The sequence below is a fragment of the Rhinoderma darwinii genome, chromosome 11 (assembly GCF_050947455.1).
Source record: "Rhinoderma darwinii isolate aRhiDar2 chromosome 11, aRhiDar2.hap1, whole genome shotgun sequence".
Lineage (NCBI taxonomy): Eukaryota > Metazoa > Chordata > Amphibia > Anura > Rhinodermatidae > Rhinoderma > Rhinoderma darwinii.
The window spans coordinates 52,032,520-52,046,234 of record NC_134697.1 but is presented as its reverse complement, the minus strand read 5'-3'; the positions used below and the strand labels follow the sequence as shown (position 1 = coordinate 52,046,234).

Genomic DNA, 13,715 nt, shown 5'->3' with positions numbered 1-13,715 from the left:
TCCCATTATCTTCAGTGCCATTCTTTTATTTTTTTTTCAAAATTTCTGGTGTACATTAACCTGAACCTGCTTTATCTCCCTGGCACTAGGAAGAGGAAAGGAAGCGTCAAGAAGAAATGGAGCGTCAGCGACGAGAAAAAAGATACGTTTTGCCTGATGAGCCGGCAATTATTGTACATCCAAACTGGTCAGCCAAAAATGGGAAGTTTGACTGCAGTATCATGTCTCTAAGCGTCCTCCTGGATTACCGGATAGAGGACAATAAAGAACACTCATTTGAGGTAAAAGCTGCTACTAAGTGTATGGCTATTTCTCCTGCACATTGCCTTTTGCATACCTAATGTTCATGACCTATTTAGAGCAGATACTTGCACGTAGAAAACTCCTGTGCTCCTGGTCTCAGGGGTCAGTTCACACGTAGTGTAAATACTGCGGATTTTCCGCAACAGGTATTGTTGCGGAAAATCCGCAGAATAATACAGTAGCAGCAGAGTGGATGAGATGGAATAAATCTGCTCCACATGCTGCGTAAATCCTGAGCGGAAAAAAACGCTCAAGTTGACATGCGGTGCAAAATTTTATTCCGCAGCATGTCCATTGTATTTGCGTAATCGCTGCTTTTTTGTTGCAGCCTTCAATGGGGAGGTAAACCCGTAACACATAGCAGATGTTGCATTTTTTTTGTGGCGGAAGCACATCGATTCCAAACGCAACTCAGAAATAAAATTAAAATTTCCTCGTCAGTCTGTTTCTTCCTCCAGGCTGGCCTCCTGGGATGACGTTTCATCCCATGTAATCGCTGCAGCCAATCACAGGCTGCAGTGGTCACATGGGATGAAACGTCATCCTAGGGCTGCAGAGCGTCTGATGTCAATGGGACAAGTCACCATGGTTAGTATGTTTTTTTTTTTTTGTTTTTTTTTTCCTGTGCAGTTTTCTGTAGCAGACATTCTGGACAGAAAACTGCACCACGATTTGGTGTGTTTATTTTTGGCTGGAATTCCCTGCGGCACACAGGGCGGATGCGCTGCAAGCTTTTACGCAGCGTATACATCCTGTGTGAACATAGCCTTATGGAGTGGCATGTTGCATTGGTAGCACAGCAGGATACACAATTAACTTTAAAGAGTCTCTGTCACCACATTATAAGTGGCCTCTTGTACATGATGTGATCGGCGCTGTAATGTAGATTACAGCAGTGTTTTTATTTAGAAAAACAATCATTTTTTATGGAGTTATGACCTATATTCGCTTTATGCCAATGAGTTTCTTAATGGACAACTGGGCGTGTTTTACTTTTTGACCAAGTGGGCGTTGTGGAGAGAAGTGTATGACGCTGACCAATCAGTGACCAATCAGCGTCATACACTTCTCCCCATTCATTTACACTGCAGATAGCGATATAGCTAGATCACTATCTACACACGCACGCACGCTCGCGCACACACTTCATTGTCAGGACACTGCTGTAACATTATACATTACCTCCAGCCAGGACGTGATGTGTATTCAGAATCCTGACACTTCGGTAACGTTTCTGTGAGATTTAAAGCAAGGCAAGCGTAGTCTCGTGAGATTACGATGTAAACTGTCATTTAAAACGAGATTACGCTTGCCTTTCTGTAAATCTCACAGAAATGTTACCGAAGTGTCAGGATTCTGAATAGACATCCCGTCCTGGCTGGAGGTAATGTCTATTATGCTATATCGCTATCTGCAGTGTAAATGAATGGAGAGAAGTGTATGACGCTGATTGGTCACTGATTTGGTCAGCGTCATACACTTCTCTCCACAACGCCCGCTTGGTCAAAAAGTAAAACACACCCAGTTGTCCATTGACAAACTCAGTCAAAAATGATAGTTTTTCAATAAAAAACACTGCTGTAATCTACATTACAGCGCCGATCACATCATGTACAAGATAGGCCACTTAAAGAGGCTCTGTCACCACATTAGAAGAGAGAGCCTCCTGATATTCCACAGACAGGATCTGTACCAGTTGTCTGCTGTACATACAGGTTTTGTAGTCTTCCAGGTATTCAATAAACTGACTTCCATGATATAATATTCTCCCACCATAATTTATATGGAATATTTGCCACTTCAACCAATCGGTCAGCTTGGCACCTGAAAAGCTTGTGAATGATTGCTGCAAATGTTACTCATGACTTCGCTGGTTTTTCATAATGTTGTATATGTTATCAGGTGTCACTATTTGCTGAACTGTTCAATGAAATGCTTCAGAGAGACTTCGGAGTTCGCATATACAAGGAAATTTTAGCTCTCCCTGAACGGGATGAGAAAAAAGATAAAAAGATTAAGAAGGAAGACAAAAAAGAAAAGAAAGATGATGAAGACGATGAACCAAAAACTAAACGAAGAAAATCTTCAGATGAGAAAGTTAAATCAGAGGAAAGAGATGAAAAAAAGGTTCGTACTTAACAGCAATTGTCCCGGTTTATCAAAACTAACTATGGGGGAATTTATCAATTGATTTGCGGCAGTATTTGGAAAAGTCGCAAATTATGACGCACGCCATGTTTGCACTACTTTATGGCTACTTTTCTCTGCTTTCACCACTTTTAAAAAGTGTCAAGAAAAGAGGGCAGGGCTTAGCGGGAGCGTCATGGCCAACAGCGGTCAAACAAATTAAGTGTAAAGCCAGAAAATTGTGCAAAAAGAAGTTGTAGATAAAAACTTCGGGCATGCAACTCCTAATAACTTTCGCATGTTTTACTCCAACAGACTTCAGATCAAGACCGGCATATTGAAACACCAGTCATAAATCCATTTTCCATAAATCCAGCCCCCCCCCCCCCCCCCATAAAAAAATATAAAATTGTGTGTGTTATATATATATATATATATATATATATATATATATATATATATATATATATATATATATCCTGCATAACTGCTTTCCATGCACTCTGCGTATAATAGCGGGGGTTCAACTGCTAAAAAGCTTACCTATTATTCTGGCGAACTCTACGAGACCATGTATTATATGGTTGCTCATGCATTTGAGTTGGTACCATATAATACTAAGATGCTGTAGGGCAAGTGAGCTGGCACATGCAGCTTCCCCTAGACATAACAGCTGATCGATTGCAGTTAGGGTACTTCTACACACCCCAACAAGACAGCTCGTTGATCGCCGTTCCTTTGCTCCTTTCATAAGGCGCTATATATTGGGACGTGTGCTCGTTACTCTGATCACTCGCCCCCATACATTATTATCATCTCGGCAGCGCGTCTCCCTTTTTCCACAGGGAGATGTGCTGCCGACAACAATATAATTTTCAGCATTAATAACTATACAATTAGCCGATGAACTAGCGTTTGCCCGTCCATCGGCTGATCATTGCCCTGTTTACACGCCAATTATCAGGAACGAGCGTTCTGTGAACGCTCGTTTGCCCGATAATTGGCCAGTGTAAAAAGGCCCTTAGAGAAGCCAGACATAGGGCAATTAGCAGAGTGCCAGGATGGCTGCATTCTACTAAAAGGGCATAGCCTTAATGTCTCTTATTACAAAGCACAGCAGTCCCTACCAGTATCCTTCTATGTTATTAGGTGTATCTTCTTCTTTTTTTTGTATAAAGAAATAAATGTATTATTTGTCTCAGCAGTATAATTCTGTTTGCTCATCATAGATGATAAAGCGAGTCCCATATGGTTGTTTTATAGAGGGAGGACCGAAAAAGAGAAGATTACCGTGATGATGACGAACTCGATGATGATGATAACCAAGAAGATTATGAACCCATAGGAGCCGAGGAGGATGATGGTGACTATGAGGGTCAGATTGAAAGGATGACCATTGCCTTTTCACTGTGGGACTATTGTAACTAGTGCAAAGAAAGATTGAGGCGCTGACCATTGAAATTCCTTCTGTCATTTTTATAGTGCAGGCTACACATATCGCGTGATATGTCTGTCAGCTCCTTTTAATCTTATTTTGCACTAGTTTTCATACCCGAGCCTACAGCAGGAGTGATCATCTTCTTTCTATCTTTAAAAGTATTGCGGGGAAGCCATGATCATTGGAGCATCTTGGCCTCTTTAAACAGCTGATTGGCAGATGTGCCGAGAGTCGGGCCCCCACTGATCAAGTATTGATGGCCTATTGTGGGGATAGGCCATCAATGTTACATCCCCCGCATAACCACTTTTAAGCATGCAATGTTTGTGGATGAATAAAGACAGAAGTTGAAGATGTTTTTATTTTTCTAGACCGAGATGATGATGATGACGATGACTCTAGCACCAAAGATAAACGTGATGATAAGAAAGACAGCAGGTACAGCAAGGAATGGCCGAAGGAAAAGGTATGTCTCGCTCACTGGGGTTATACAGATGGTATATAGCCTGCGCTCGTGAACAGCTAGTACTGAGATTTAAAGACTAGTTATAGCCAAGAGGAAAAATGAACATATACTGACAACCAGATGGCCTGTTGTCACGTTTGCCAAATGGTTGGGAATATATTACCAAACTGGTCACTTCTGCTTTACCAATACATGAACATTTGTATGTTTTCAGTGGAAATCTTGTTTAAAAGGGGTTGTGCCAAACTGAAAGACCCCCTTCTTAAAAGCAAACTGCCCAGGTAGTGCTCTGGTCCACGTTTAATGATAACAGAGACCGCCAGACCAGGTGCTGTTCTCTCTTGATTAAAAATACCCTGCTATCTTGTGTATACAGCTCCTATGCAGACCTATGTCCTCTGGGTTAATGCAGTTGCTGCTTCATGGTGACAGACTACGCACAGTAGTCTAATCCTCCAGTTCTGTTCTGCTTCCTTGCTGCTCGCTAATATCCAGAGCACTGTGGAGGCATATGTCTGCGGAGCAGGGTAATGTCATAGTCAAATATCATGTAATCTATGCCTGAGAAGATTTCATTTGCCTACAGCTAGCTAGAACTTAGGCCACTCAAGATACGCACACATAAAAACATTTCCATGACCAGGTCTATCTATACCTTTTTAAAACCTTTATTGTTTTACGAACTAATCACTGACAGTGACCGGTGTTTGTGGGATCCCCATAAAGGTCTTGTGCTCAATTTGTTCTCTTTTACCTAAGACTCCATTCTGCTCACCAGGAACTCCTCTGACCTAGAGATCTATAAATGTTCAACAACCTTTATAACTCTCACGCCATTTATCATCCTTATGTTTTCCTAGGAGAAAGAGAAGAAGCAACTGATTACAGTGAATAAAGATCTACTCATGGCATTTGTATATTTTGATCAAAGCCATTGTGGGTACTTATTGGAGAAAGATTTAGAAGAAATCATCTACACACTTGGACTGCATCTCTCGAGGGCTCAGGTACCTGATCTTTCTCTAATATACATCGTTAAGCTGGCAGGTCACCCGCTGCACCGCTGGTTGTGGGTGGTCCGGCCACTGGGAACCCCCATTATCCGATATTATCCAACAGGCTACTGAGTGTACATTTTCTATGCAGCGTGAAAACATTACAGAAAGGAATCATTTGGCCATCTGTGTAATGCGGAGATGGGGCAGATCCTCCAGGCCAGAAGCTGCTCTTAGTGGCTCCTTTTTGATCTGGTTAATAGAGGGGTGATCTGTTGTGGGAGTAAAACCCACATAACTTAAATAGAAGCAATGTGAAGCCGGCTAGAAGGTATCAAAAAGCCGCACATGATGCCACGTTCTAAAGAGATTCAAATACAGATGCCAGACAAAGTCCATGAAATCTACCAGTCTGGAAAGTGTTAGTCATTACTAACGCTCTGGTACTCCAGCGAACGCACAAGATAATCTAGATAACGCCAGGATTTTTGGCATAATATTCTGTGGACTGATGAGTCAAAGGTGGAACTTTTTGGAAGACATGGGTCTCGATACATCTGGGGTAAGGCTAACACGGCATTCCACCATAAGAAAATCATAGCAACAGTCAAATGTGGTAGCGAGATGGTCTGCGGCTGCTTTGTTCCATCAATGACTATTCGTCCAGGTCCTGCAGAAGCCGTGATTTCTCCTCTTTATAAGAATATCCTAAAGGACAATGTCCGTCCGTCAATTCATAACGTTAAGCTCAAGTGCAGTTGGGTTATTCAGCAGAATAATGATCTGAAGTCCACAAGCAAGTCCAGCTCTGAATGTCTCAAAAGAAACAAAATGAAGGTTTTGGAGCGTGAAGTCAAAGTCCTGACTCGAATCCAGTGAAGATACTGTGACAAGACCCTAAGGGGGCAGTTCATGCTCAGATTCTCCAATGTAGCCAATTAAAACCGTTCTGCAAAGAATAGTGGGCCAAAACTCTTCCACTGCGATGTAAAAAAAAAAATCATCATAAGTTATCGCAGTTGTTACTGCCAAGGGGGGCACAACCAGTAATTAGGTTTAAGGGGCAGTTACTTTTTCACATGGGTTATTTAGGTTTTGAATAGATGTTTATCCTCAAATGAAATGAGCATTTAAAAGCTGCATTTTGTGTTTACTTGTGGTGTCTTTTATCTTATATTAAAATTAGTTGGATGATCTGAAACATTACAAATTAACAAAAAAAGAAGTCCGATATGGGGCAAAACCTTTCACAGCACTGTAGCTAGATGGTTAAGCTAGTATCATTTTTTTTTTTTTTTTTAAGGTGCCAATTATACTGCGGTTGTTTACGTCTGAGGAATCCAGGCGTATACCTCAGACTGTAATGTATTCCACTGTATAGGAACATGGTGGGATACGTCGCACCAGCCCCCATATGTGGACAGTACTCTGCCGTCTGGAGTCCCCAGCTGCCCACACGGCGGCCCTGTAGCCCCACGACCACAAGAATTTTAAGGCAGCCGGAGTCCCCTGCTGCTCTCTTTTCCCTGGGGTACTTGGGCTACCCCAGGTAACTTCCAATGATGTAGCTTTCCGGGGCAGAGATAGCAGCCGGGGACTTCACCTGCTTTGAAGGCAGCAAGGGACTCAAATTGTAAAATACTTGCAATCGCGGGTATGGGGGTGCCAGGGCAGGCTCTGCTATATTGGTGAGCTCCAGCACTAACTGTCAATATATGGATAGTTACGCCACTGAAGCTTCCTGACACATACATTTAATGGAGGCCTGTGACGGATACCGCACCGTACATGTTTTTTTGCAGCATGGAAAAGCATAGTCCTACTCCCTCCAAAAAAAAAAAAAAAATTATATATATATATCTCATATGCCAGCCCGACAGATGCTTGCCAAAAGGACACACGTGCCCCCATGGACATGTTTAACGTGTACATCGGGAGTTTTCCTGATAGGCCTAGGTTTACACGTATATCTGCAGCGTAAAAGGGGCCTTACACTATAGTTGGGAAAGCTTTCTTGGACTCTAAAGTTTTAAAGGTACAGTACATCATTGAGTAAGCGGTCTTCTTGGGTGTATAAATGTGCAGAATATATGTTACCTGTTACTGCACGTTGTTTTCCTCTCTTCAGAAATGTAGAGTTGTTTTTGATGAGGTGAATGATTCTCGAATGCTTTTCCAACAGGTGAGAAAACTCTTTAGTAAAGTACTGTTGAAGGACTCGTGCTACTATCGCAAATTAACTGACACCTGCACTGATGATGGAAGCCACGAGGAGCTAGACTCCATCCAGGAAGACATTCTAGGTACTTGTCAGCCCTGGTTTTTGTTTTAGAACCAATCCATTTCTTCTGTCTTATTTTTATTTTTTGGGAGGGGGGGGGGGGTTGTTTTTTAATTGAGTCCTTACAAGCTAAACCCAAGATTGTATTTATATTTCTCCAGGAAATCGATTGCTTTTACCATCAAAAACTTCAAGATCTGGTGTGTCTGCTGTGGAAGAGAAAAGTGGTCTTATTGTCTACAACGGTGCAATGGTGGATATTGGAAGTCTCTTACAGAAATTAGAGAAGAGCGAAAAGGCTCAGGCCGAGTTAGAGCAGAGGCTACAGGTGCTTCAGTCCAAAACAGGTACTAGAGAATAGTAAAAGGGACAAAGTCATGCAGCCTCCTCCTGAAGTACACTCGGTAACCGCAACATAGTTTCGTAATCGCAAAGATTGAAGCCACAACTTTTTCAGGTGCAGGGTGTTGGTATCTGCTGGATTTTAATATTGGGGTACACAATAGCTTTGGCTGTACTGTAAACTTGAATGGACGCTAGCTTTTCAAACAAGTTATACTAATCTAATCGTATACCTGACATGGATCAACTTTCTAATTTACTTACTGTTAAAATATAATTGTTTTATCCATGCAAATTCTGTGTGAAGTTACTGCCACTCTGTGTCTCCCTTTCTATGTTCTGCTGTTCCCAAGCAAAATCTGTCTCCTATTACAGAGCACAGGAGATGGACTACAGGAAGTGGGGGTATGTCTGTTCACTGCCTGCCAATAGCATTGAATAGAGGGGGGGGGGGGGGAGAACAGGGCTGGCCTTAGGATAGATGGCGCCCTGTGCGAAATGATCTTTCGGCGCCCTACCCCCATTATTAAAGAAAAAAAGCTTAATAAAAAAATTATAGTGCCCCCATACAATATAATAATAATATATTACAACCCCTTCAAGGACACAGTATTTTGTCCTCTAATTGTGCCCGCAGTAGTACCCCTACACAGTATAATGTCTGCTTAGTGGATCCCACACAGTATAGTGCCCCCTGCAGATTTTGCCATACCGCCTCCCTGTAGACCGTGCCATAATCCCCCACCTCCCCCTTGTAGACAGTGCCATACAGTCCCCCCACCTCGTAGACAGTGCCCCCAAACAAAAACAAAAATTGTACTCATCTAGTTCCCATGACTAACTGAGCTGCTCCACGACAGGATCCTGTAGCCTAGTACAGAGTTTCCCAACCTTTTCGGACTCGCGACAGCACTGGAAAAATAAAATTTCCTCACGGCACCCCTACCAAAATTGTTTCGAGAAAGACAGAAAACAGCTTAAAAAAAAAGCAAGCACTACACTCGTAGGGTGAGTTCACACACGTTTTTTGTAAGGCAAAAAAAAAATCTGCCTCAAAATTCCTTCAGGAAGTGACAGCGTTGTTTGAGCGTTTTTTTTTTTTCTTTTTTCTTAAGCCGTTGAAGCGAATGCAAAAGACGCAGGCAAAAACAAAAAAAAGCACCAAACGAGCTCCGCAGGTATTTTCTGCCTCCTATTAATTTCAATTGGAGGTCAGAGGCGGAAACCATTTGAAGACCATCAGCCCCCAACTCAGATTCTCCATGGTAGAGAGCGCCAGGCAGCCCACAGCTCCCTGAAGGAGTGGCCGGGGATTCTGCTCCTGGAGCGCTCCTTGATGTCTCTGTCCATATATGGATCGTGACATCAGGGGAAACTCCTGCAGCTGCAGCGAAAATCCCCGTCCACAGCGTTGCCGAAGCTGTGACTGGAGATTCCAGCTCCTGTCATCCTTTATGGACAATGATGTCATTGGCTTCTCCTGGAGTGGGATCCCCGGTCACAGCGTCTGCAACGCTGCGGACGGAGTTTCCCCTGATGTCACGATCCATATATGGACAGAGACATCAAGGAGCGCTCCAGGAGCGGAATCCCCGGCCACACGGGGATTCCGCTCCTTCGGGGTGCTATAGTGTCGCTAGTAGATACCCTCCCTGCTCTAGCGCCACCGCCCTCATGGCTGGTGTGGTCACTAGCAGCTGCTATAGCGGTAGCCATGGCACTAAGTGAAGAAGTGCCCAGGCAGAAAGGCGACTGCTGAGTCGCCGGGCCCGGGCGCTTCTGAAACCAGCATGTGAAGGGAGCCAGCGCAGCGCCCCCTTCCACCTGCTGGCGTGAGGCGCCCTGTGCGAATGCACAGCTCGCACACCCCTAAGGCCAGACCTGAATGCGAACGAACGCACGCACACGACTTCGATACCGATACTTTGTGTAGTGTTGCGATACTCTATACCAAAACGATACTTTTGCCAACAATTAAAAAAAAAAAAGTTGTTCCGTTTTCTGATGTGAGGCGCGAGGTGTGATGAATTTTGAACCTCCACGTGCCTCACATTAAAAGTAATTAACCCCATCATGTTCCTCAGTCAGAATGGACAACATTGTGTTAATGTGAGGTACATGATGGGGATAATTACTATTAATGTGAGGCACATGGAGGTTAAAAATTCATAATACCTCGTGCATCACATTAATAAGAGAAAGAAAGCAGTTTTTTTTATTTTATAACAGCGTCAACCTGAATGATGCTATAAATGTGTTGTTACAGTCCCGACGATACCGAATGTGTAGATTTTATGTATCAAGGCGTGTGTGTGTGTGTGTGTGTGTGTGTTTGTGTTATTTTTATTTAACACTACTTTTTTTTTTTACTTTTAATTTTTTAACTTTTAATGTACTGGCATATATCTATATGCCAGTACATTAGCCTGTTACTGATAGTACACAGGCAGTTGTTAGGACATACCGAAGTATGCCCTAACAGGAAATATGGTAAGACAGCACTGGGGTCATGCAATGAACCGTGGGCTGTCTGCCCATATATGATATGACTCTCGAATTCCCTGTGATGTGATCCAAAGGGCATCCCCCCCTTCTCATTTTCCCCTGAATGCTACGGTCAGCTTTGATTGTAGCATTGTGGAGATGAGCGGTTTCTCTGATCGCTGTGTAATACAGCCATTGCCCCGCTCCTAACAATAAGTTCACGCGCAGTCAGCATGAGGTGATGTGGCTGGCGCTGCACTAATGAGCGGCAGTTCAGGCACTGGAGACAGAACATGGGGGTGTTTTGCAGTGTGACCGCCATGTTCTGTCTTCAGTGCTGGCAATCATTAGTGCAGCGCTGGTCGCATCACATTATTCGGACCGTGCGCTCACTTGTCAGGACTTGGGAGCAGGGCAATGGCTATATTACACTGCCGCAGCCCCGCTCTAACTACATTCATGTGTTACTATACTTAATACATGAAATAGCGGCATTGAACAGTTTAGGGGTGCACGGTATTGAAACAGTATTGAAGTTTCATGCACGTCTATGGAAAGGGGAGGTGGGAGTAGGGCAGAGTGAGAGAGCTTCCTGGTAAGTCTTATGTCACCCCAGTGCTGGATTCTCAGCTACACTACTCATTACTGTAGATAGGAGAGAAGAATCCTGCATTCCTAACTCGAAGTGTGTTCTGTTAAGAAGACATGATAGTATTTAGGCTCCACCCACTAGCTCAGCAAAAACTGAATTGGCTATAGAGCCTGCAGAGGGAAAAGCTGCTATAGAATGCAGAATACAAAATAGTGTTATTCTTCATGTACACACATATAACAACTTATTCAGAAAAGTTAGGTACGCTTTAAGCTAGAATTATGAATGTAGATGGACCTTACAACAAAGCATTACCACATTTGTGCACTGTGATAACTTGGTGAGATAATGCATTGTGTGGTATTACATAAAACCGTAGATAAACTTAGAGGCTCTGTCACCACATTATAAGTGCCCTGTCTCCTACATAAGGAGATCGGTGCTGTAATGTAGGTGACAGTAATGCTTTTTATTTTTTTTTTAAAAACGGTCTGTTTTCACCACTTTATTAACAATTTTAGATTTATGCTAATGAGTCGCTTAATGCCCAAGTGGGCGTGTTTTTACTTTAGACCAAGTGGGCGTTGTACAGGGGAGTGTATGACGCTGACCAATCGGTGACTAATCAGCGTCATACACTTCTCTCCATTCATTTAGTCGGCGCATAGGGATCCTTTTAGATCTCTATGTGCTGTCTTATACTAACATTAAAGGAAAGGTGTCGCGAAAAAAAAATTTGTATCAATTTGCTTTTACTGTTTTATTAAAATACATTTTATTTATTTGTGTTTGTTTTCCTTTTTCTTCACTGGGGGCTGCGATTTTTATTTTTCCCATCTCTGTATGTGTCGATTAACGACACATACAGAGATGGAATACGGCACATACATCCCCATAGAGAATGTGAACGGGAGCCGTTCCATTCACTATGGTGTACACCATGTGTGTGGGAACGGCGCACGCGCCGCTCCCACACAGTCCAAATGGAAGGTCTTCGGCCGAGCGACATCAGGCGCCATTTTCTTGTGGACTGGAAGCCGTGGCCGGACAGTAAGATGACTACTTCCGGTCGCGGCTTCTGGACATGTGATTAGAAGCAAGCACTAGGAGCAGACGGACCAGCGGCGGCGGCTGAAGCAGGTAAGTTATGTTTGTGTATGTACGTGTTTTAGTGTGTGATTACTACACTGTGTATTCGCTCAAAAAATGGCGATACACAGTGTAGGAGGTTTGAACATTCAACTCCCTCCTTTCTCCTGACACTAGCCAGGATAAAGGAGGGGGGATTGTTTGAGGACGCTACAGCGAGTGAGTCTTCTGAAATTTTGCAGCATAAAGCAATGTGGTTGCTTTACCACATGCCAATGCTGCAATTTTGGGAATTGCTCCCTCTAGTGACATGCACAGGGAAATGTTATAAATTAGAATCTAATTTTATAATATTTCCTGACTTGTGAAAAAATTAAAAAAAATTTGAACAATGTCTAATCATGTATATAACCGTTTAACTAAAAAAAATAATAATTTTCTAGCGGCACATTCCCTTTAACAATACTGAAGTGTTTAGACAGTGAATAGACATTCCACGGGATGTCTATTCACAATCTGTGCACTTAGTTACTCCCCTGTACAACGCCCACTTGATCTAAAGTAAAAACACACCCACTTGGGCATCAAGCAATTCATTAGCATAAATCTAAAATCGCTAATAAAGTGGTGAAAACAGATCGTTTTTTTAAATAAAAAGCACTGCTGTCACCTACATTATAGAGCCGATCTCCTTATGTAGGAGACAGGGCACTTATAATGTGGTGACAGTGTATGAAAAAGTCGGACTATTAGATGCACCAGAAGTTTGCAGCAGTTTTTTTTGGGGAGGGGAGGGGGAATTGAATTGTCCAAAAAATACAGTATATACATGGTCTGGTTTGGAACATTTGCGATCTTCAAAAATGTTTTTTGTACACCCTTTTTTCTATTTCTTGCTCTTTGATGAAATTTTGTATTTCATTTATCACAGAGGAAGATGAAAAGTCGATTTCCCAGTTAGAATCTTCTAATAAAAGTTTGTCTGGAGAGTTAAAAGATACAAAATGTGATCTCGGCTGCTTACGGGAGAGTTTAAAAGTCTTGGAAGATACAAACTGCCAATATGAAGACCAACTAAACAAAACCCTGCGAGAACTGTCTGCCTCCATGGAAGGGATCCAGAGTGTTATCAACAAGGTATGCAAAATGTACCAAAGGTAAACCGGTCACGATCAAAGACTATATATAGCATCTAAAAGATGGCCTAATTATTATTTATGGAATTTTGATACGTCAAACGTCTAATTTCTGGGGTGTGACTGCCGGCACTCCCATTGAGCTGGAGTAGAGGGCTGTCTGTGCATTCACTGAGACCAGGGGACCAGTCACTCTCCATTGAACTCTGTGGGAGATATGGTAACAGCGGAGTCAATGCTCTCAGCTGATCCCATGTCACGCTTAAGCGGCCGGTGCAGTGAGTGCTGATCAATGAGACATTGTTGATCAGCGCTCACTTGCTCCGGTCACACGGCGCTATGGATGGGTATGAGCGGTTGTTACTTCTATCGCTCATCCCTAACAATCACATCGGCAGCGCGTTTCCCAGTTTATACAGGGAGATGCGCTGCCGACAACAATATTTTTTAAAAACGATACGA

At 42.9% G+C, this 13,715-nt stretch overlaps 1 protein-coding gene across 3 annotated transcripts in view; it reads left to right on the top strand.

The window, feature by feature from the left end:
* Positions 1 to 13,715, top strand: part of CCAR1 (cell division cycle and apoptosis regulator 1) — a 52,149-nt gene that overhangs the window by 36,180 nt on the left and 2,254 nt on the right. For all 3 annotated transcript variants that reach the window (XM_075841458.1, XM_075841457.1, XM_075841460.1), the window contains exons 17-24: positions 90 to 281; positions 2,206 to 2,430; positions 3,694 to 3,793; positions 4,240 to 4,334; positions 5,195 to 5,341; positions 7,512 to 7,632; positions 7,772 to 7,957; positions 13,049 to 13,254. In XM_075841458.1, the coding sequence (XP_075697573.1) occupies positions 90 to 281; positions 2,206 to 2,430; positions 3,694 to 3,793; positions 4,240 to 4,334; positions 5,195 to 5,341; positions 7,512 to 7,632; positions 7,772 to 7,957; positions 13,049 to 13,254 (1,272 nt within the window). The remainder of the gene's footprint in view (positions 1 to 89; positions 282 to 2,205; positions 2,431 to 3,693; positions 3,794 to 4,239; positions 4,335 to 5,194; positions 5,342 to 7,511; positions 7,633 to 7,771; positions 7,958 to 13,048; positions 13,255 to 13,715) is intronic.